Source organism: Sphaeramia orbicularis, chromosome 18 (genome assembly GCF_902148855.1).
Source record: "Sphaeramia orbicularis chromosome 18, fSphaOr1.1, whole genome shotgun sequence".
Classification (NCBI taxonomy): domain Eukaryota; kingdom Metazoa; phylum Chordata; class Actinopteri; order Kurtiformes; family Apogonidae; genus Sphaeramia; species Sphaeramia orbicularis.
Window position 1 is genome coordinate 10,125,326 of NC_043974.1, and position 25,314 is coordinate 10,150,639.

At 36.8% G+C, this 25,314-nt stretch overlaps 1 protein-coding gene across 2 annotated transcripts in view; it reads right to left on the minus strand.

Moving 5' to 3' along the window:
• The window catches only part of LOC115438740 (wiskott-Aldrich syndrome protein family member 3), an 84,211-nt gene extending 59,248 nt beyond the window's left edge, over positions 1 to 24,963 (minus strand). For both annotated transcript variants that reach the window (XM_030162529.1, XM_030162528.1), the window contains exons 1-2: positions 24,808 to 24,963; positions 13,265 to 13,399 (exon numbers count right to left, since the gene is read on the minus strand). In XM_030162529.1, the coding sequence (XP_030018389.1) occupies positions 13,265 to 13,399; positions 24,808 to 24,940 (268 nt within the window). In that variant the 5' untranslated portion in view covers positions 24,941 to 24,963. The remainder of the gene's footprint in view (positions 1 to 13,264; positions 13,400 to 24,807) is intronic.
• Between the last annotated feature and the right edge of the window lie 351 nt (positions 24,964 to 25,314).

Consider the following 25,314-nt stretch of genomic DNA (forward strand, 5'->3'; position numbering starts at 1 on the left):
CATATAGAGACAAACAATCACTCTCACATTCACACCTATGGGCAATTTAGATTAACCAATTAACCTATCAGTGCATGTCTTTGGATGGTGGGAGGAGCCAGAGTACCCGGAGAGAACCCACAGAGAAAGGTCCCACCCCCCGCCGACGGGTGTTGGAATCGAACCCAGGACCTTCTTGCTGTGAGGCACGAGTGCTATCCACTGCACCACCGTGTCACCCCGTAAAATACTAACAAAAAAAAAAAAAAAAAAAAAAAAAAAAAAAAATATATATATATATATATATATATATATATATATATATATATATATATATATATATATATATATATATATATATGAATATGTAAACAACGAAAAAAAAAATTGTTTTTGTAGGCAGACTATTGTTAAAATACTACATACTTCTCTTAATACATTTCAGGTTGTTCATGTTTTTTTTTTGTGTGTTTTTTTGTGTTTTTTTTTTTTTTGTGAAAAGCCAGTCTGTAAATGTAAACATTTTTGTGTAATTTTACTTTTTTGACACTTAAACAAAAAGTAAAAAAAAAATTGCTTCTTTTTTTTTTCATTATTTATAGGTTTTTATGATTGTAAAATACTATCATAAAAACCAATAAATAATGAAAAAAAGCAATTTTTTTCTTTTTGTTTAAGTGTCAAAAAAGTAAAATTACACAAAAATGTTTACATTTACAGACTGGCTTTTCACAAAAAATATGAACAACCTGAAATGTCTTAAGAGAAGTATGTAGTAATTTAACAATATTCTGCCTATTATTAAATTTTTTGTGTATTTGTACATCCACTGTGATCTGTAAGTTGTGATGCACGTGTATAAATAGTAAACTGATGCGTAATATTGTTAAAATTACACTTATTTTTCTTAAGAATTTTCAGGTTATTCGTATTTGTTCATGTTTCGTTCAAGTACAGTTCGTAGATGTAAACATTTTCATTATGGAATTTTACTTTTTTCACTGAAAAACAGAGAGAGAAATAGGTTTTTATGATTGTAAAATACTATCATAAAAACCAATAAATAATGAAAAAAAGCAATTTTTTTCTTTTTGTTTAAGTGTCAAAAAAGTAAAATTACACAAAAATGTTTACATTTACAGACTGGCTTTTCACAAAAAATATGAACAACCTGAAATGTCTTAAGAGAAGTATGTAGTAATTTAACAATATTCTGCCTATTATTAAATTTTTTGTGTATTTGTACATCCACTGTGATCTGTAAGTTGTGATGCACGTGTATAAATGGTAAACTGATGCGTAATATTGTTAAAATTACACTTATTTTTCTTAAGAATTTTCAGGTTATTCGTATTTGTTCATGTTACGTTCAAGTACGGTTCGTAGATGTAAACATTTTAATTACGGAATTTTACTTTTTCACTCAAAAACAGAGAGAACATTTTGGAGTTGATATTATTTATAAGTTCTTATCCTATTATTTACATTATTTTACTGGTCCGGCCCACTTTATATCATACTAGGCTGTATGTGGCCCCTGAACTAAAATGAGTTTGACACCCCTGCTCTACAACATTTATTCACCAGTAAAACCCATGGAGTTGGATTAATGACAGTGAATGGACACACTGGGTTTATGTTCAGTTAATGAGAGATTTAACTGAAGAAGTCACTTTTTCTGCAGTTTTCTCTTTTTTTGATGTAGTAACCCTCAAATTTAATCTGAGCTTTAACATTTAATGTAGGAAAATACCAGAGTTTCACTGAAAAAACACAAAATACAAATAATAATATTACAATAAATGGTGATAATTCACTTAACCCTTAGGGGTGTGAGTCTATTTTGGCCGTTTTTGAGTACTTTTGATTTTGCCTTTATAAACTTTATAAAGAAATGTTTACTATACCCATGTTTGGTATGTTTTTTTTTTTTTTTTTTCAGCAGACCTTTATCTATCTCATCTGCTTATTATCTTCTCACCTTAATCTACTATATCAACACAAAAGGACAAAAAACACACAAAAAATTTAAAACCCGATTTGAAAAATGTACATAATTTATTGCATAAATAACACACACAGATGCTTTACAAACCTTTTCAAAGACTTTAAAAGTGAATATTGCACAGGTGTCAAACATGCGGCCCGGGGGCCAAATCTGGCCTACCAAAGGATCCAATCTGGCCCTTTGGATGAATTTGTGAAATGCAAAAATTACACTAAGATATTAACAATCCTTTTAGTTCAGGTTCCACATTCAGACCAATTCAATCTAAAATGGGCAGGACCAGTAAAATACTATCATAATAATAACATAAATAATGACAACTCCAAATTTTTTCTCTTAGTAAATGTAAATATTTTCATGTATTTACACTAAAACAAAGTATAATTTCACAAAAAATGTAAATAACCTGAACAAATATGAAAAACCTGAAATGTCTTAAGGGAAGTGGGAAGTAAGTCCAATGTTAACAATATTCTGCCAGTTTCTGTGTATTTGTAAGTTATAATGAACATGTGGAAATGATAAACTGAAGCATAATATTGTTAAAATTACACTTATTGTTTCAGTTTGTTCATGTTATTCACATTGTTTGAAAGGATAGTTTGTAGATGTAAACATTTTTATTGTTTAATTTGACTTTTTTCACTCTAAAACATTGAGAAAATTTTTGGAGTTGACCTTTATTTCTATATTATTATGTTATTATTTTACTGGTTTGGCCCACTTCCGATCAAATTTAGCTGAATGTGGCCCCTGAACTAAAATGAGTTTGACACCCCTGGAATATTGGTTCCAAACATTAGGTATAGAAAATTTAAATTGCAATAAGTTAAAATTATACTCAAATATTTGACATAAAAGCGTATCTTTACATAGGTGTTTTCTCTGGTTTTCTCCCCACCTGCAGTCCTCCCGGTTTCCACATTTGGTTCAGGTGGGGGTCATTCTCACCCGTCGTTTATGCCGTCGCCAGTCTTTTCGGCTGATTCAACATCTGTAATAAGCCACTACTTGTCATTCAGTCGCACTAATCTGATTGGTGGAGGGATAGCCCTTGACTAGTGAATCAGTGAATGAGAAGTTTCCATGTGAATCCAGCTATGCCAAGGTACTTCACGCTATTCCACTGGGGAACATTCATTTTGTTGCATTTAATTTGAGTGTGCTGATTTCAAATCTGAAGTCGGTTTTTGTCTGCAAGCTACAGATTTTATGCAATTTGACATTTTTATTTATTTTTTAATTTTTCGTTATTATAGGAAATTGCGATATCAGCCACAATTCTTTTGTTCACTTGAATCTTAAAACGGTATGAAAGTCATTTCTGTACATTTATTAAGGCAAAAGAAACAGAACATTAAAATGTGATTTGAGAGTAAATTACACTATTGTTGGTTGTGCCGTATTTTCTGAAAGCGTTTCTTAGAAAACATCAATCTTTATCCCAAAGTTAGATTAGCATCCTTCAGAACATCACCACAGCTGATGGAAGCGTATCAGTTTTCTTTGTGTATTTTAGTCCGGCAGGAATTTGCGTTTGTAACTTTTGCGTTTGTACACTTCATCTGGGCAATCTCATTTAATGCTCCAGCAGTAGTCAGCCATCATACTTTTGTCCCAGCGCCCTTGGTAGCGTTCTTCCATGATCTTTAGGTCTTGGTGGAATCGTTCTCCTTGTTCATCACTCACAGCCCCCAGGTTGTCAGGGAACTGATCAAGAAGGCTGTTCAAAAAATGAAGCTTGATGCTCATGTTGCACCCGAGATCACGAAAAGCGAGGAGCATTCTGTTCACAAGTTCACTGTAGTTCTCCGCCTCATTGTTTCCAAGGAAGTTCTGAACGACTGCCACAAAGGATAACCATGCTGCCTTTTCTAATGCGGTCATCTTATCAACAAACTGATCATCACGAATTAGGGTTCGAATCTGTGGGCCATCAAACATGCCTGCTTTGATCTTCTCAAATGATAACCCTGGTAAAGCTGTGATGATGTGTTGGAAACATTCACCTTCGGTTTTCAGTGCCTTGACAAATTGCTTCATCAAACCTAATTGGATGTGAAGAGGAGGAAAGATGATCTTATCTCTGTTTACAATTGGGTCTTGTATGATATTTGGCATGAAAATGCTTATACGCAAGTTCACATTTGTACAATTTCATTAACCTCAAATTGCATACAAACTAGAGCTTGTAGAGAAAAACTAATTTCAGATTTGAAACTAGAAGCACTCGGAGAGCGCAGACCTCCGCCAAGGCTGATCAGTGGCCCCCCCTGTGGGCCCCCCCCCCCCACGCCAAGGAGGTTATGTTTTTGCCAGGGTTTGTTTGTTTGTTTGTCTATCTGTTTGTCTGTCCGTTAGTGTGCAACATAACTCAAAAAGTTATGGACAGATTTTGATGAAATTTTCAGGGTTTGTTGGAAATGGGCCCCCCCACCCCCGATCACCACCAAAATTTAATCATTTCTTCCTTATTCCATTTCCAACAAACCCTGAAAATTTCATCAAAATCTGTCCTTAACTTTTTGAGTTATGTTGCACACTAACGGACAGACAAACAAACAAACAAACAAACAAACAAACAAACCCTGGCAAAAACATAACCTCCTTGGCGGAGGTAATCAGTGCCTAAAACTCCTTCAGAATCAGTTAAAATATCCAATGCAACTCAAAGTTACTGAAAAAGTGTTCCCCAGTGTTATTGTCTTCTGTAATAGACCATTCACTGCTCATATCATATCTGAACTAGAAGCACTCGGAGAGCGCAGACCTCCGCCAAGGCTGATCAGTGGCCCCCCCTGTGGGCCCTCCCACCCCCAATCACCACCAAAATTTAATCATTTCTTCCTTATCCCATTTCCAACAAACCCTGAAAATTTCATCCAAATCTGTCCATAACTTTTTGAGTTATGTTGCACACTAACGGACAGACAAACAAACAAACAAACAAACAAACAAACAAACAAACAGACAAACAAAAACATAACCTCCTTGGCGGAGGTAACGAGTGTCAGTCAGTGTTGCCTATCGACTTCATTCATTCCATTAAGAGAGCACTATTAGCATTGTTACGGCCTAATCACAATCAAGGTGTACAAGTATATTTGCATCAGTTATTAATCAGTATTGCAAAAAGATCCCCCCAAAACCATTCCCAAAATGTTTCTTTGGCCATCTTATTACTAGCTCTTGCAATCTTCCAAATTTGAAGAAAATCAGATAAAAACTGATAAAATGGTGACCCAATGAGCGTGAAAACATGCATAATTTTATTGTTATAAGAGAGCAAAATTATTGTACATAATGTTTTGAAACACAATAAATAATTTCTTCTCAACTCCTGTGTCTTTTTTATTATAAAATACACACATCACATTGCTTTTCATTTATTGATCATTTTTGTTGAACAGCTGTTTGATTATCAATTGAAAACCCTTCTTCTACAGCCCTTTAATTGTAATAATAGAATGGGAACCTGTTATTTAAGTATTATTATGACTAAATATGCACAACTAGACAGATTTTGGTATGCTCCCTGGCTGCAGAAAATTTGGTAACAATGTGGCAAACGGATGTTTACGTCGAACCGCATGTTTTCAATGGCGCGTTGTTCACCAAAATTCATGTAGTGTCCGTACACCAATATACTTCCATCAATAATATGGCGTATATGCCTTATAGATATATTGTTATAACTTGTTCACAAATGTTTATTTCCTCCTGTACCAGGAAGACTTAGTTACAGATCTAACACAGATGCCACCATGTGGTAAGCCAGATTTCCATTCCAATCTTGTAGAGTCCATACACCAAGTAGTGTCCGTACATCATATTCAAAATATGTGGGTCTAATTTTATTGTTTCTGTCAATATATGGAATTTTTCAGCACGCATGCTTTGGACACGACATCTATGCAATAAACAATGCATGATTATCCTGAGTGCTGAAACATTTGTATATCTTTGTAGGCATTAAATATGGAGGCTATTAGGCTGGAGTGTCCGTACACCCAATAATTTCTGATTTGACAGGGGGACAAGCCTGCCAAATTTTTAGTAGACACCATAATACAAAAATGTTTCGGACTTTAAAAGAGAAATATCAGACAAATAAAATGGCCTGTTGGATTTTTTGATGGAGCATTATTATTTTTTATCTATATGTGCACCCTTTCTGGTACCCTTGATTGTGATCAGGCCGTTAGCATAGTGTGATTTCTCCTCAGTTTTCACCTGTGACATCTTTCTTCTTCCACAAGAAGATGCTCTAGAGCTGACAACACCAGTATCTTCTTATTACTAACCATCTGTTCAACAAGTACAACAACTCCAACCCTTCTGGACTACTCAACACTCTACTGACAACAATCACTGACGACAGCGAGCTCTGGGTTTTCGTCTACGGGAATGTTCCATCATTTACAGGTGTACGTCTCATGAAAGTATAGAACTACGTTTGAGTTGATAGTCGATTTGGTGTGTTCTTCACACTTTTTTGATCGCGTCAGGGAGACTGGCGCCGACTGATTAGCCGGGCTACCTTTTCTGGTAATGATCGGCAGTCGGGTTGGTGTGTCTTCACCTTTACAACTGTCGCCACAACGAGACGAAACACAACTGATTTGTTTGACCGTTTAAGGCATTACCACACAGCTATTACAGTCTACTCTCGTTATACCGCCAACTTCCGTTCACGGCCAAATTGGCGGTATAGCGAAAATGGCGTACCATATGATGTCTATGCTGTCTCCGTTAACCCGTTCTAATTGCGTTTCTAAATAAATCTTGATTCTGTTATGTTGTAAGGGATCATTTAAAGTGGGGAAACATTTTAAGCATTATTATACCGTGTCGGGAAATGACACCCCATCATCTTGAGGCTTTGACTTAATCCCACGTCCTCTTCCCGACATCCTGACCTACTGAGTGTTCTGCGATAAATGAACGGTGGCCGTTCCGTAGACCTACTCGTAGCTTGTCGCGATCAGTGTCTGGCGCGTTTGTTTCAGTGCATTGTTAAAATTTATGTGTACTCGATGGCAATCACGCTGGCGGTATAACGGTTGGGAAATCAATGGTATAAGTGTTGTTTGTGCATGGAACTGGGCTGGCAGATGGCGATAGGTGGAAATGACAGTATAACGGCGGGCGGTTTAACGAGAGTAGACTGTATATCCTTTTGAGTATTTTTACATATTGCAATATGTATCATAGGGTTAAAAAAATCGCAATGTAAATTTTTTCCAATATTGTACAGCCCTGGCTATGATATTTTTGCCGTATTGCCCACCTGTAACTATAACTAAATAAACTAACTAGTGATGTCCTGATCTGGATTTTTTTGCTTCCAATCTGATCAGATTTTTTACCTCCACCAGGAGGTATTGTGATCACTTTGCTTTGTGTGTTTGATTGTTTGTTTGTTAGCAACTTTACGGGAAAACTATTACAACCATCTTTACCAAATTTTACCCACAGATAGGCCTAGGCCCTGGGATGAACCCATTAAATTTTGGGCCAAGTAGGCCAAAGTTCAAGGTCACAAAATCTACAATTTTCCTATCTCTCATCATTGAGCAATTTTCGAAAATTCATAAAAAATTCAAAACGACTCCAATTAGCCTCATATTTGATCCACCCATAACTTATAACAATATCTTGTATCTGGCACAAAATTGTCCACATTCACTGTGGAATGTGGACTCTGTGGACATTTCAATTTCACACTGAAAATCCCATTTACCACACATTTTTCATTATAACTCAACAAATATTGATTGGAATTGAATATAATTTCACATACACATGACTGGTACCAAGCTTCAACTTTTTCTGCTGTATGGAACAACCTGGAAACTGTTTAATTTTAAAATAAATAGTTGATCCACACATGCACACCGTTCGGGGTGCTTGGCGGAGGTTTGCGTTCTCTGAACACTTGTTTTTGGATTAGTTTTGCTGATACCGATCCAATACCAACCCGATATGGACTTTTTATAATGAAATTTTGATTTAAATTTGGGGTCCTTATCGATAGGTTATTATACAATTATTTTACTTGAGATCACAGTTGGGCTGAATGTGGAACCTGAACTAAAACAACTATGACACCTTTGACTCTTAATAACTTTAGTATCATTTTTGGACTTTCCAAAATCATACTGTGGATCGGTTTTGGCCCATATGTTTGCCACTGCTGTAGCCGGTCTATGCCGCACGTTAGTGATGCACATATTAGCGGGCTACTCGTGGGTTAGGGTTGGGGTGGGTCAAAAGAATGTCAGTTTATTTGTGGGTCGGGTCAAATAATTCCACAAAAGCCCTATGGGTTGAAAAAAACCTGACTCGCGCATCAATGAAAGTGAAACCTATAGACGTACAGGGTGAGTCAGAAAAAACGCTCTTTCCATTTAAAGAAATTGTACTGCTAAAACGGAAACACTGATTTTTCTTTTGACCATACAGTCATATTGATGTGGTTATTGAGCATGTCTGGTGATGTAGTCATAGATTTATTGCATTGCATAAGAGAGAGAAGGTCCATTGTTTATTGGGCACTGAAATACCTGCCAACACAATGTACGCCACAGTGAACAAACTTGAAATTGACAACAATTACAGGAGTCGGGGCTTTGCTTTCACACTCAGGACATAGGCCTACATGACAGTGCCCAGGGAGTTTTCATCATGGCAAGACCACAGCGATTGCAGGTATTATTTCCTCATCGAGTTGTCTGTTTGGGTCAGGAGAGAGAGTGGCCACCTAGATCCCCGGACTTGACCCCCCCTTGATTTTTTCTTGTGGGGGTATCTTAAAAACCGTGTGTATCAGACTGTTCCACAAACTCTTCAGGAACTCCAAAATTGCATCACGGCTGAAATCCAAGCCCTACGACGAACACGAATGGCGAGAAGAGCTGTGTTAGAGATGCGACAACGAGCACAGATTTGCATCAATCTGAACGGTAGCCAGGTTGAAGGTCGTGCCGGACGACTTCGTTGAGACAAAACATTTTGATGGCGAGTAAACATGCTGTAATGGTTGACAATTTCAATTTCATTCACGGTGGCATAAACTGTGTTGGCAGATATTTCGGTGCACAATAAACAATGGACATTCCCTCTGTTATGCTATGCCATAAATCAATGATTCAAGACATGCTCAATAACCACATCAATATGACTGTATAATCAAAAGAAAAATAAGCATTTCCATTTCAGTGGTACAATTTCTTTAAATGAAAAGAGCGTTTTTTTCTGACTCACCCTGTAGTATAATTTTTGCACTTCCCAAATTCATACTGTGGGACAAATTAGAACCTTATATTTGCCACGGGTCGGGTTGGAGTGGGTCAAAAGAATGTCAGTTTATTTGCAGGGCGGGTCAGCTCAAATAATTCCACAAAAGCCGCACGGGTTGGAAAAAAAACCCAACTCACGCATCACAACTGGACCTCATACTGAGCACAAGAGCAGAGTGAAACTGAAACTTACAGATGCTTCACTAGTTCCTCTAAGCCTCCTGCTGTTGTGCAGCTTTTCCCTACATCTGGAAACTTTAATTTGAGGGGGCAGGACATTTGCCCCCCCACCCAAATCGGCCCGATATCGGAACATCCCTGAAACAAACTACACTCGTTAACATTTGCTAGGGATCAGGACTATAACTTTGCTATATTCGGGGGTGTAATTCTGGAAACTTGAAAATTTACTTTCCCAGTGGAGTACAGCCTGAAGATGCGGATGATGGCCAAACACATAGGGGCCGTTTACACGGAGTCTATGGAGTCGACTCCGGGAAGATTTCATCGCGGATTAGCCTTCTGTTAACATGGAAACGGTGTCTAGAGTGCCTGAATCCGGAAACTTTTGATACCAGGGTCCAGGGTGGAATGTTATCGATACGCTCCACATTTCAGCTCCGTGTTAACGCGAATCGTAACGTTCCGAGGTAAAATATGACGTCACCGCATGCGCGCGCAGCCAAGAACCGCCAGTTAACCCACTCCAGGCCAGTTGGTGGCGGTAATGCGCCTCCAAGCTGGTTTGCCAGCCTCTATGACACAATAAAGCTGCAGAAAAAGAAGGAACAACCACAACAACAATGGCCGGTTTCAGAACAACATACGTGCTGCTAACTGTGCTCAGCTCATCTGTCCAGACAAAGAAGTCCTGCGTCTTTGTACGACCCCTTGCCATTGTTGTTTGTCAACAGTGTTGTCCGCCTCTTCTTCTTCTTCTTCTCATTTAAAGGCTGTCTAAACCAGAAATCATTTGTGCGCAGGCGCGTGTTTTACCGCCACTGTTTCACTACAGCTCTACATCGCCAGCTACTGGTCTGGCATGGCCACTATAGCGTATTCAGCCGTCCTCGCGGACTCATGTTAACGCAGATCGTTATCATAGCGGCTTCGTCTTAACGCGGAATGATTTTATAATGCAAAGGAGAAATCTTTGCGGAGTGTTGCCGTGTAAACGTACCCATAGAAATCACACCGTATGTGTTTCAGAACATTCTGAGTGGTTTCAGCGAAAACAAAATTGGAAGAGTACTTGTTGTGAACTCTAATTTCTAGGGTTGTATCACCCTTTTGCCAGAAAGTGCAATAAAAATGTATGTTTTCTTACCTTTTGGACCATTTTTCTTTACATGACTAGCCAAAGTACACACATAATATATGAAGTCACCCAAAATATTATACAACATCAATTATTGTGCAAATATAAAACTGATCCCTAGCAAATGTTGACTAGTATAGGTACGTTTTATAGAACTGCATTGAATTTCAGTTATTGTCAAAGGAGTCTAAATATTACCTCAATCTTTAACCCTTTCATGCATGAATTATGAGAACCTTATAGTTGAGTTTTTCTTTTTTTTCTTTTTTTTTTTTTTTTGAGTGTTTTTATTCCTCCTTAGGCATGAAAAAAACAATGAGATTGAGGTTTTTTTTTTTCATAGATTTACAAAAATGTCCACTCAGTTACACCATTAATTTTTTTCTTGAAGCAAAGAAACATGTATTTAAAACCCAATATGATAAAGTAATATGAAATCAGTGAAATGAAACCATGTTTAATGCAGCTAATCTGATGTTTTCTCACATTTGAACATATTCTAATACTAGTTATTACTCACCTCATGGAGATAATATGCAAAAAATAACAATTAACAATTGATTTCCACTCAAGAACCAATCAACAACAGCAAAGTTATAGTAATGGTATGAATTGCAGTTTATGAGATGATGCATAAGTGTCCACTGTGTTGGCTGATATGGAACTAAAACAACTAAACCCATGAATATACAAGAGAAAAGCTGAAGAAGAACTGTCCACTGGAGTGACCACTGTGCATGAAAGGGTTAAAAAAACAGGAGTATGACATTGTAAACTGAGAGAGAAAATGTGGGGAAAATTAAAAGCAGGATTGCCAGAGGAAAGAATGAGCGAAGAAAGCAAGGTCAAACTTGATTTTAACCCTCCTCTTGTGCTAGCTTATTGTTACCATCTCTTATGTTAACGGGTCAGTTTTGACCCATGTCTTATAACAGCTGTAAAATACACTAAAAACAATTATCCATCATCCAATTTGTTTCTCATCTCTTGGTTACTTTGTTAGGTTTCCTTATTCATGAAAATATTGGTTTTAATATTTTTGGGTATGAGCCTCTGGTCCTTTTTTTTTGTCATTATACCCTCCATGTGCACTCTGCAAGTCACCAGCTCCATACTGGACATCTTCTTTGCTTGTTTTGTTTTTGTGCAGGAATATTGGATAAGAAGGCAAAATGAGATATCCCAAAAGCTCACATGGTTGGGAGAGGAGCTGGCTGTCAGTGTGTTGGCTGACAGTGCACTTATGATTTCAGTTTTGGCTGTAATTATTGCTTTATAATCTTGTTTTTATAACTGGGTCGAAACTGACCCTAACAACACAAAGGTCATAATTTTAACCACAGCATTTCATAATTTAGTGGAAAAAAATGTTTTGTACTATTTTCGTTGAAATAGAGGTTCCTGGCAAAGTCAAAAAGCCTTGATGCAATAAATACATTTTAGAATAGAATAGAATAGAATAGAATAGAATAGAATGCTCTTTATTGTCATTATACATTGTACAATGAAATTGGGGGAGCTTCTTCATATCAGTGCACCAATATTAAAAGAGACAAAGTAGAAATAGTGCAATTGAAAAAAGTACAATAAGATAAAAGTGCAAAATGCTCTACAAATGTGCAATAAGGCGTCTGAGGTAGAGGTATTAAGAAATTTAAAGAATGTAAGGGTATGAATATGAGGAGTGAGGAGTTATTGCACGTTGACAAAGAATAAATAATTAAAAAGTTTTAAGAAAAACAGTAGCAGCAGTGGTGTGTATAAATATACAAATATGTTGGGATATGAGAGTATGAAGTTATTTATTTATGTGGTTCATTTATGCATTTAAAACCTAAAAAGGGTCGGTGCTGACCCTAACACAAGAGAAAGGTTAAAAAAACATTTGGTTCTTCAATCCTCTTGTAAGCGCCGACTCGATTATGACTTTGTGTATTTGTGTGTGTTTGTGTCATCCTATCAATTACTGCATTAAGATAAGTGATATTTAGAGCTAGTGAAAAGCTTAATGAAGGAGATAAAGACCCGCACAAGCACAAGCGCAAACACACACTCGTACAAACCGCACGACCGCGGACGCACGTTTACAAGAGAGTAAAAGCCTTTTACAAACACATCCATCTGTCATTCTGTTCGCTAAACGCACACACACCACGGATTTAAAGACGGAGGCATGAGGATAAGAGACAGACATCAAACACAGACTGAGAAACAGGTTGTTCACACACACACACACACACACACACACACACACACTGTAATACGCCTGCTGCAGAGACGTCTTATCAATAAATCATCAGCATAGCCATTAGACTGCTGCAGGCTGGTTTGAGGGGGAAGCGCTAACACACACACACACACACACACACACACACACACACTATAAAAATACCCACACATGCTCTTTATGATACCAGACTATGTGAACACACAGACAAGGACGTGCAGAGTGTGTGTTAGGAATATGAGCACACACACATGTAGACCGGAGGACAGTTACAGCAGTGATCCACAGCACGAAACACACTGTCACCTCAGCGGATCTGAGCCTTAAGAGACACTTAGATTGCAAATAACCTTTTAAAGAGGACCTTTTTTATACAACACACACACACACACATATACACATACACACATGCGCAGACACACTAGCCCTACCTTCCTCCACGGTGGAGTCGAGCTGGGTGACTTTCACAGCCAGCTGGTCAACTCTCTCCTGCAGGCTGCTCATCCTCAGGTAGAAGCTGTTGGCTTCATTGAACAATTCTCCAAAAATGTCCTCTGCATGACGACCTGGACGCACACACACACACACACACACACACACACACACACACACACACACACACACGGTTAGCTTTGATATTATAACCTAATTTCTCTCTTTTTCCTTTCATCTGGTGAAAGTACATTCACACTTTCCCATTTGCCAGCTGAGCTCGACTTCACACCTCCACATGCAAAAAGAGTAAAATCAGCAGGGAATGTGACACTCGCTAGTTCTTTTTGGAAAAGTTAATTTTGCTCATAATCATAGGAGAAGAGGCATACATGTAGTTTAGGAATATATTGGCCAATGTGTAAGATTTCAGAGAGTCTGTCTGTCTTTATAATTGTTTTCATTAGTGTATTACCATGCAAAAATGAGAAGAAACTCAAAACTCAAACTAGGGATGCACCGATACCACTTTTTTCCAGACTGAGCACAAGTACAGGGTGACACAAAAAAACAGGAACTTTTTAACAATCCAATAAAACCAAGAGTGATGGAAGAAAAATATTTTATTCATAGTAATTGAAACCTTAAAACATGCCATTTAAGAAACAATGATGGAATTTTCATTTTTTTAAAAAAATGACTTCCTGTAGATGACGTCCTCCTGTACGAATGCATTCTTGAAATCTGCTGCTGAGATTCCTCATTGACCGCTGCAACATCTCAGCTGGGATACTGTGAATTTCATCCTGAATTCTCTGTTTTAACTCATCCACAGTTCTTGGTCGACTCGTGTACACTTTACTCTTGAGATAGCCCCACAAGAAAAAAATCACAAACGGACAAATCTGGCGATCTAGGGGGCCAGGGAACGTTACCGAATCTTGAGATCACACGGTTACCGAACAATTCTCGCACAGCCGCCAATGGTTACTAAAATGGGGGTGTGTTTACTTGCTCAAGGTCACTGTCTCACAGTGCTGCCACTTGCTCATGTCTGCCAATACGCACTTCAAAAATTCCCGTTTTTTTGGGTCACCCTGTACAATAGGGTAGTCCAAAAAATTTTTTTTTAAGATTCTCTGGATTAGAACCCTGCATTTGGTTCCATATCTGGCCAAATTACTTCGGTCCAAATTTCATGCAAATTAATTAATATTTAGAGGTTGCACAAGACACGTGCAGATTGCTCTATATACTATAACATAACTAACCAAATGAATAAGGCATATTAGAATAATTTGTGATTTTATTCTCAAAATCAAACTGCAACTCACATAAAAATGTTACTTAGAAAGTCCAGCAACCACTGTTGCTTTATTGAAATTACAAAAAATGTTCCTGTGTTCTTTGACAGCTTGGAGCCAGTACTGTTTTTCTGATCTTCATTTCTTGTTCGGCTACAGTTGAAGTCTTGAATAAGCTCCACCCCTCTGTCAGCAACATCACTGACAACTTTTCTGGAATGCACAATTTTAGCAACCTTCTGAAAGTCTTCATCATCAGCCCAGTCTTCTGGAGGAATTCTGAAGAATGTTTGTGGCAGATCCAAAGTTTCAAACAAACGCATGGTGCTGGTGGGGACAAAATCCCTGATATGCTTCCCTTACTAATCTGCTTGATAAAGGACATCCCAACGCTTTAGTGGAACCTCTGAACCTTCATTTTTCATCATGTTGTGAACCATCAGCTGCTTCTGCTCTGGTGTCACACTGGAGTCCAAGAATGCCAGGACAACCAATTCTTCACTCAAGTACCAAAGATGTCGGCGGCCTTACTTCATACATATACAGGGGTTGGACAAAATAATGGAAACACCTTAAAAAATCAACAAAATATAATTTAATATGGTGTAGGTCCGCCTTTTGCGGCAATTACAGCCTCAATTCTCCGAGGTATTGATTCATACAACTTGTGAATTGTTTCCAAAGGAATTTTAAGCCATTCTTCAGTTAGAATACCCTCCAACTCTTTTAGAGACGATGGCGGTGGAAATCGACGTCTTACTTGAATCTCTAAAACGGACCATAAATGCTCAATAATGTTGAGGTCTGGGGACTGTGCCGGCCATACGAGATGCTCAACTTCATTAGAATGTTCCTCATGCCATTCTTTAACAATTCTAGCTGTATGGATTGGGGCATTATCATCTTGAGGTGAAGGTGTTTCCATTATTTTGTCCAACCCCTGTATTTCTAGATGAAGCACTCAAACCTTGGTTTTGATAGTACTGCTGCTTCTCTTAGCAGGTCAGCTCGGCTATGCTGAAAATGAACAATTAGTCAATTTCCAGGAAACTTCCAGCAACTTGTGCAACCTCTAAAACATCTCCTTTATCTTCCAATTTTTTTGTTTCCTAAATCATTTTTTGAATGCCAAATCTTAATGCAGGGTTCTAATTGAGGTTATCTGAAACTTTATTTTTTTACCGTGATTGTTGGACCACCCTAAAGTACAAGTACTTACATTTGATTACTTGCCAATATCGAGTACCGATATGAGTACTTAACCCTTTGATGCATGAATTATGAAAACCTTAGTCTTTTTTTTTTTCCTGAGTGTTTTTATCCCTCTTCAGGCAGGAAAAAAAAGATTCAAAATTAAAAAAAAAAAAAAAAAAAAAATCATTCATTTATACTTGAAAAGGAGTGGGAAGAAGAAAAACTTATTTAATCCCACCCCCATTTTCATCTTCAAATAACTTAACATTCATTCATTCATTTTCTGAACCCGTTTTATACCCCACCTTCGCCCCTATGTAGCTGGGATAGGTTCCAAGCGACCCCCGTGACCCTAGTGAGGATAACTTACCATAATAACTTTTAAATAGTCACTCCTGTCCTTTGACTTCGAGTCAGACCAATGAACAAAATAGAACAAAATAGGCCTATACCAAATTAGAATAAACTCATTTGACAGTATTTACATTACATAACCAAAATGTGTGTAAAAAAAAAAAAAAAAAAAAAAAATATAGAAACCAAGTACATTCCTGGTGGTGTTACCACAGGTAATAGTTAACCGTCAACTTACATGATAATAATTACATCCCAACAATGGTAAAAACAAAAAACTGCAATACCACAAGTGGTAAAGAACAGCAATAATTACATACCAACAATGGTAAGAAAAAAAAATCCCAAAAAACTATAATAGCACTAATGGTAAAGGGCAGCACATACCAACTAGATGAGGAACAAGAATACATTAACATTTAAGACAGAATATTTATGGAACATCAGTTTTAAGACCCTCCATCTTTATACTGGGACCAGACCATATGTTTGTATAGCAGTTTAAATCGGTGGATATTTTGGCATTTAACTTAAAAAGTTCATTAATTTAGGCAATCACTTTTTTCTATTTTTTTTTTTTTTAAGTAAATGCAGCTTATCCGGAAGAATTCTAACCCCAACCCTCTGGATGTTTTCAGGCTTATTAGAAGTTTTAGTTGATCATAGATACAGGTCGGGGGGTTAATTAAAGTTAGTGTATGGGTCATGTGACCAGGGCTGGGAGTGGCTTTACTGTGGCATTATGGGCCAAAGCTTAAACAAAAGCAGAGAAAAGACATAACGGCTCCAAAATAACCTTATTTTCTGGCCAGTAATTGTTCTGTGATTGTTTTTGTTGCATGTAGTGTCCCTTTGCATGAACAACAACGTGATATATTTCAGTGATTTATCTGATTTTATCATATTTTGTTGTAATTATCCAAATTATGTCCAAAAATAACGAAGTGAGACTCTCAGTTTAAAAATACGCATTCATTTTTACTTACTTGAAACTCACTCACAACTTTTCACAACTCGTGGCATACGTGCATCTACTTCCGTGAAAATTCCCTATGCTTCTTGGGTAATGCTAAGCCTCATGGGAAATGTAGTTATCTTAATCTTAGCATTTACTATTGCTTATTTTAGCTCAACTTTTAACATAAATCACAAATGAAATATATTGTATCTTTGAAATCAGAAATAAATTAAATACAATTGCATATGTAACATGAAATTATAATAAATCTAAACACAAATTACTTGTACTTTATCTTTCCCAAATAAAGTCACAACATATTTCTTTACTAATATGCTTGGCCCAGTTCATCAGTAGGTGCTAGCTCTTTAGTCTTTACAAAGCGAGATGTATATTTGGAACTTTTTATGTTTTCTTGAAATTTTCACAGTGCCTGCTGAAGAGAGAGAGAGAGAGAGAGAGAGAGAGAGAGAGAGAGAGAGAGAGCAAAAACACATTTTCAAAAGACATCTGTATGATGTATTGCCATTATTTTATTGGTCTGGTGCAACTACAGTTTCTAAGAGTAATTTGTTATCCAAAATAATGGTCTATCCTGGCGTATCCTGGGGCAGGCGAAGTAGGAAAAATAAATATGTTCAGGAGCCTGAAAATCAATGTGCAACTTCAAGGAATACAAAACTGAAATTAAGCACATTTTAGGGGGGTACTGTTATTTTTTAATGTTTCACATGAGTACAAGTGTTATAACAGATTCCACCTGACCAGGGTCTGACTCTCAGATCAAAGTTACCTAAAAGTGCCTCGACCAAAACAGATGAAGCTTAAACTGGCGTTCAATTTACAGGAGATTTTTTTTTTTTTTTTTTTTTTTTTTTTACGTGTACAGTTAAATTAACCTTGTAAAGCCTGAACCATTAAATCATTAGTAACTTTTCCATCAACCCTCAAATATCGCAAACATAACTTGCGCATAAAAATTTACCTAATGGAAAAACGACTATTTCGCCAAAAGTCTCATTTTTGCGCTGGCAAGAGGTGGTTTTCAGGTGTAGCGCAAATGGTATATCATGCAGAACTGCAATGGAAAGACCGTTTTTTGCAGCTAGAGTCAGGTGAATATAAAAAAACAGATGTTGACATACGTTACAACAAAGCGAAGAAGAAGAAGAAGAAGAAGAAGAAACATGTCTCAGTATGTGTGGACACACCAGGAAACCCAATCATTTTTTAATTAAGTACGAGATAGAGGGGTAATATATAATAATAATGAATATATCTGTAAATCAACACCATATTTACGTTCGTCGCCATGTTTATGGAATGACTTCTCATGTCATCTCGCGGTAATAAATAAACGAATAATCACATTTGTGATTTAATGGACACCACCCAGACACAATGGCATAAGACAGTTTTTAGTTATGCTTCCCTTGACTATCTCACTTGTCGATTACACCATAAGGATGATGTGTTTCTAAAGACTTGGGAACTTTTTCTAACCTATATGGGACTGGAAGCTTTGACAATTGTTAAAAGGGCATTTGTATTTTGAAATGAAAATATAATTTTTATGGGCCAATTTTTGTTTTTTTTTGTTTTTGTTTAGTTGTTCTGTTGATATGTTCTTTGTTTTGTTTATTGTCATTTTGTGAGTGTGTGTATAGAGCAAAAATGACAATAAATATAATACAAAAATAAAAAATAAAAAAAAAAAAAAAGGAAAATCCCGACAACACTGCAAACAGTAAAAACAAAAAAATGACAAGGAATATGATGTTAAAAAAAAAAAAAAAAAAGCCCAAACCGTTTAGTTTTAGAGTGAGTCTCCCTCCATTACACAGGCAGTGGAGGGTGCACTGAGCATGCTCAGACGTCCATGAAAAGCACAAGCTCTATTGTATCAGCACATTTTGAAATCTTTCTTATTGAGCAAACGGTTGAATTTTTAGGAATATTTCAAATAAATCACACATAGAGAACGCTCACCACAGACACGTCAGGGGTTAAAGGGTTAAATATGTTGAAACATTGCTGAAATAGCCTGTTGAACCAGAAAAAAAAAAAAAAAAGTATTCCAAGTGAAATTCACAGAGATAGAGGTCAGTCAGCACTTTCTCACCCCCCTCCCCCCTCCATCTGTCTCAGTGGGACAGACTGCCTCCTGGCGTGCACCTGTCAGACTCCATACTTAAAAGGACTGCTGTTTCTACCGCGGAGCCAAATTGCGAGCAGGTGACAGCGTGACAGTCGGACGCAAAAACATTTACATTTATTTACCGAGATGCCGAAATGCAACCTTTTTCACTAACACTGTCCAAACCAAATAAAATGCACACATATCTGCACATATACAAGGACACCTGCTGCATACAGAAACGTCTCCGTCCTCTTTTCTTGCATCACCGTCTTTCATGAACTCAGCCCACGGCAGGACAGATGGAGCAGAGGCAGTGCGCTCGCTGATGTCGAGCTAGCACTAAATTTAATTCAGACTTCAACTCTTGATCACGTTTAAATCGCAAATAGATTCGGACAAGTTCTGAATCTGTTTATCTCAACAACACAACTAAGCTAAACATCAGAAAGTCTGGTTTTGACCTGAGCTACATGTAAAGTGTCATGAGATAAATTTTGTTAGGATTCTGCACTATAGAAATAAAATTTGATTGATTGATCAGGCTGTAGACATAACAGGCAGGAGACGTTAAAGCAGCATATGACATTTGTCACCAATTTATCATCAAATCTGTAAAACCTGAGTGTGGTGCCCTTCAGGCATAATGTTAACTGGACGTTTGTTGTGAAATTACTTTTATTTTTACATTTGTTAACATGCATAAGTCATATACTGTCAGCCATCTTGGGAAAAGTTATGCCCCATTTCCACTATGTGATATCGGCTCGACTCGACTCGACTTGACTTGGGCTTTTTGTGTTTCCATTATGAAAAAGGAGCTGGAATCTAGTACCCGGTACTACTTTTTTGGTATCACCTCCGCCGTGGTTCCAGGACTGGGGACCAGATACTAAAACGTGACGTGTAAACACTGCAGACCACTGATTGGTCAGACAGTCGTCTCTGTGACCCGCCCTTTTACAAAAAACAGATCCAGAAGTGGACAGTAAATATGGCGGTACATTAATCCACATGATAACAGCCCAAAACTACACCATGGTCAATCGAGGAGATTCAGTCTTTGGTGGCCGATGTAAAAATTCAGATGAGACAACACGCAACGAGCGAATTTATCAGCAATTCTCTGAACAGACGACAAGGAAGTAACGCATCACTATGACGACCAGGTACTGTAAAGTCGGTAGTATCTTGTAATGGAAACGGTCTCCAGGAATACCGAGTCAAGCCGAGCCGAGCCGAGCTAGTTCCACGTAGGCGAAACGCGGCATTAGATGAGTGTTCTACCTCAGACTCTCTTATTGTGCACTTCAGAGATGCAATGCCGTAAGTAAAAACATAAAATAAGTTTGTAGTAAAATTGACAAGTTAAAGTTATAACTGGTATTTACGTTTAAGAATATTTGTTGTGTCTTCAAACTCTTTCGTTTACATGCAAAGGCACAGTTTAAGAAGCACAGAGGCATCTAAATGGCAGTAAATTGTGTTTGTATTTGCGGTTTTCACTCCGTCTTTGTATGAAGCTGTAAAGAGCCAATGTAAACAGCTATTGGACGCTTACTACAACTCAATCATCTTTTCATGCAAGGAAGAGTTTAGTTGGTTGTATGCCTGAATCCTCTATGTTGCAGGGGAGGACAACACACCGAGTGATAGCCTAAGTATCACAAATCCATTAGTCTTTCCGTAATTACGCAAATGAATCACTTCCCTCACGCTGAACAACTTCGAAGTGTACTCCATCACAAGTCGTCAAACTAAAAGCAAGCCATCACTCAGGCCTTTTCGGAATACCAAGAATATCCACGGCTGCATGGAATTCCCATTCCCACAATGCACTTCGCAACAAGATTTTCCGAAAAGGCCCAAGTGACATATCGGTTTGGTTTAGTTCTTGCATTTTGCACTTCACATTTCAACTTGTAAATGACACTGAAATAAATATTTGCCTGTTTTTGTGTCTATTTTAAGGTTTTAAGTTATTTATTTTAAGGAACAGAGATTGGGCATAGGAGTATATAGGTTTTTACTTCTTCCTACTCCTTTTCGAGCATGTTTAATTTTATTTATTTTAATTTTGTTTATTTATTCATTTTTTTCTATTTTCCCTTTTGTTCACTTATCAGCCTTTTATATATCATTACTGATATTTTGTTGGTTAGTTTTGTTTTAATTTTACTGTCTACATGTTTGAAATAAGATTTTAAATCACAATATTTTAACTAGAAGCACTCGGAGAGCGCAGACCTCCGCCAAGGCTGATCAGTGGCCCCCCCCCGTGGGCCCCCCTCACGCCAAGGAGGTTATGTTTTTGCCAGGGTTTGTTTGTTTGTTTGTCTGTCTGTTTGTCTGTCTGTTTGTCTGTCCGTTAGTGTGCAACATAACTCAAAAAGTTATGGACAGATTTTGATGAAATTTTCAGGGTTTGTTGGAAATGGGCCCCCCCCACCCCCAATCACCACCAAAATTTAATCATTTCTTCCTTATCCCATTTCCAACAAACCCTGAAAATTTCATCCAAATCTGTCCATAACTTTTTGAGTTATGTTGCACACTAACGGACAGACAGACAAACAAACAAACAAACAGACAAACAAACCCTGGCAAAAACATAACCTCCTTGGCGGAGGTAATAATTAGAAAAAAAAAACAAAAAAAACCAAAAACTCTGTATTGCCCTGTCCCCCGAAGTGGAGGCAAGGGGTATTGTTTTTGATTTGGTTTGTTTGTTTTTTTGTTTGCTAACACTCTAGCAGCAAAACTATTGGTTGAATTCATTCATTCATCAGTTCAATAGATGGCATTACATTTTGGGAAAAGTAGGCCAAAGTTTCAATTTTCTACAAGTTTTTGAAATCTGTTTTTTCCCCATTTTCTTATAATGGGTGAAATCTCACATGTCTGTAGCAGCACAACTATTAGTTGAATTCATACCAAAATGGGTTTAAAGATTGCCAGTGACCCAGAAAAGATCTGATTACATTTTGGGAAAAGTAGGTCAAAGTTTACATTTTTATGAATTTTTAAAATATGTTTTTCCCCCCATTTACTTATAATGGGCAAAATTTCAAACGTCTGTAGCAGCAAAACTGTTGGTTGAATTCATACCAAATTGGGTTTATAGATTGCCAGTGACCCAGAAAAGATCTGATTACATTTTGGGAAAAGGAGGTCAAAGTAAAAATTTCAATGAATTTTTTTTAATTCTTTTTTTTCTCCCATTTACTTAAAATGGGCGAAATTTCAAATGTCTATAAAAACATCAATTTCATTTCAATTTACTTCAAACTTGGCACATATATAGAGGCAACTGATATGCTGACATCAGCACATGCATAGACATGATGACATCAGCTGGATCGATGCCAAAATAAGATACAATACGTATGAGGGGCGGGGTTATAATAGTTTTGGATTTTTCATTATAGTTTAATTTTATTTAGTTTTGACCTTTCTTTTGTATAATTCAGTTAGTTTTAGTTAGTTTTTAGAGCAGGTTTGCTAGTTTTTATTAGTTTTTGTTATTTTCTAAATGCTTAGTTTCAGTTTAGTTTTAGTTTTTTTTTTTATTTTTTTTTTTTTATATTTTTATCTTCTTCGCCATCAAATTCACATAAATTCTAGACAGGACTCTGCTCCTTTCTGCCAACTTTAGTCTGCATGTTTCCAGGTAGAGTGGGGACCAGAAGATGACTGGAAACCACAAGTGACGAGAAGTGACGGACCGTGAAGTGTCATATGGTGCCGTTAGCTAAAATTGCTTGAGGGAAATAAATCGATTCCATATCAATCTAACATTGACAAAGACAAAAACAAAGGAATTTTTGTCCATAATTTTTATACGTTTTAGTTAGTTTTATAAGCACACAATACAGTTTCAGTTAGTTATCATTTTTTTCTTTTAGTTATAGTTTTTATTTATTTCAGTTAACGAAAATGTTTTTACAATTCTAGTTTTCATCATTTCGTTAGTTTTCATTAATTATAATAACCTTGAGGCAAGGGCAATTGTTTTTGGTTTGGTTTGTTTGTTTGTTAACACTCTAGCAGCAAAACTATTGGTTGAATCCATTCATTCATCAGTTCAATAGATGGCATTACATTTTGGGAAAAGTAGGTCAAAGTTTCAATTTTCTACGAATTTTTGAATTCTGTTTTTTCCCCATTTTCTTATAATGGGTGAAATCTCACATGTCTGTAGCAGCACAACTATTAGTTGAATTCATACCAAATTGGGTTTATAGATTACCAGTGACCCAGAATAGATCTGATTACATTTTGAGAAAAGTAGGTAAAAGTTTAAATTTTTCAGGAATTTTTAAAATATATATTTTTTTCCCATTTACTTATAATGGGCAAAATTTCAAACGTCTGTAGCAGCAAATCTATTGGTTGAATTCATTCATTCATCAATTCAATAAATGGCATTACATTTTGGGAAAAGTAGGTCGAAGTTTAACTTTTTTTTTTTTTTTTTTTTTTTTACAAATTACTGAAATCTGTTTTTTCCCCATTTTCTGATAATTTATTGAAATCTTACATGTCTGTAGCAGCAAAACTGTTAGTTGAATTCATACCAAATTGGGTTTATAGATTACCAGTGACCCAGAATAGATCTGATTACATTTTGAGAAAAGTAGGTAAAAGTTTAAATTTTTCAGGAATTTTTAAAATATATATTTTTTTCCCATTTACTTATAATGGGCAAAATTTCAAACGTCTGTAGCAGCAAATCTATTGGTTGAATTCATTCATTCATCAATTCAATAAATGGCATTACATTTTGGGAAAAGTAGGTCGAAGTTTAACTTTTTTTTTTTTTTTTTTTTTTTACAAATTACTGAAATCTGTTTTTTCCCCATTTTCTGATAATTTATTGAAATCTTACATGTCTGTAGCAGCAAAACTGTTAGTTGAATTCATACCAAATTGGGTTTATAGATTGCCAGTGACCCAGAAAAGATCTGATTACATTTTGGGAAAAGGAGGTCAAAGTAAAAATTTTAATGAATTTTTTAAATTCTTTTTTTTCTCCCATTTACTTAAAATGGGCGAAATTTCAAATGTCTATAAAAAGATCAATTTTGTTTCAATTTACTTCAAACTTAGCACACATATAGAGGCAATTGATACGCTGACATCAACACATGCATAGACACGATGATGTCAGCCGGATCGATGCCAAAATAAGTTACAATACGTGCGAGGGGTGGGGTTTGTTCGTTGTGCCTGGAACCACTTGTTTTCATTCATATTTTCCTTCATAATCATACCGCTTTATAAAAGTTTTGACAGTAAATGAGAAGTTTTGGACATGGTTGCATTCAAACACATTAGTGCGACTGCTGACGATGCATTCTGAGTTAAACATACCCTCATCTAGAGCATTTTTATTTGCAAATGCCTTCTTCATTAGCTTAAATGACCAGATGGCAACTGTATAAAGTGCTATCATCACCAACATAATAATACCGAAATGCATCACTGACAACATCATCTAATCTTTCTTTAATCGCAGCGTATTTGCAACGCATCTCCAGCTCGACATCGAACTGAGTGTGCACGGTTTGTGTCTTGCCATGCCCTCCTACTCACTCAGACTGCCCAGCTGTTTGATGATAGCGGCCAAAGTGCTGTTGGTGACACACTCCAGTTCACTGGTCACCCCATCTGGCAGCGCCCCACGGCACAGGTGCCTGGGTTCGATGTTTCTCTTCACCAATGGCATGTTGGTCTACGCCTGAAACAAAGAGACAAAAAAGAGATAAGATTTAAAAAAAAAAAAAAAAAAAACTCTTCTAAATATTTTCCTGGTTATATTTCCATTATGGTTAATTGTTTTACATTAGAACCCACTATGTTCTGAAATAATCAAAGTCTGAGTTCCTTTGGGTATTTACTGACATTTGTTAACATGCCGTGGTTAATTATTTACATCCCCCCAAGGAAAAAAAATAAGTACATTATTAACATTAGAGCCCTGTACTGGAAGATTAGCTAGAAAGAGCAGAGCTTATAGGAGAAAAGGCTTGTTGTGAGGCTTGATGGAGATGGAGGTGTCACATCCACCGTGGGGCGCAGTCGCTCATCACGCAGCTTAAT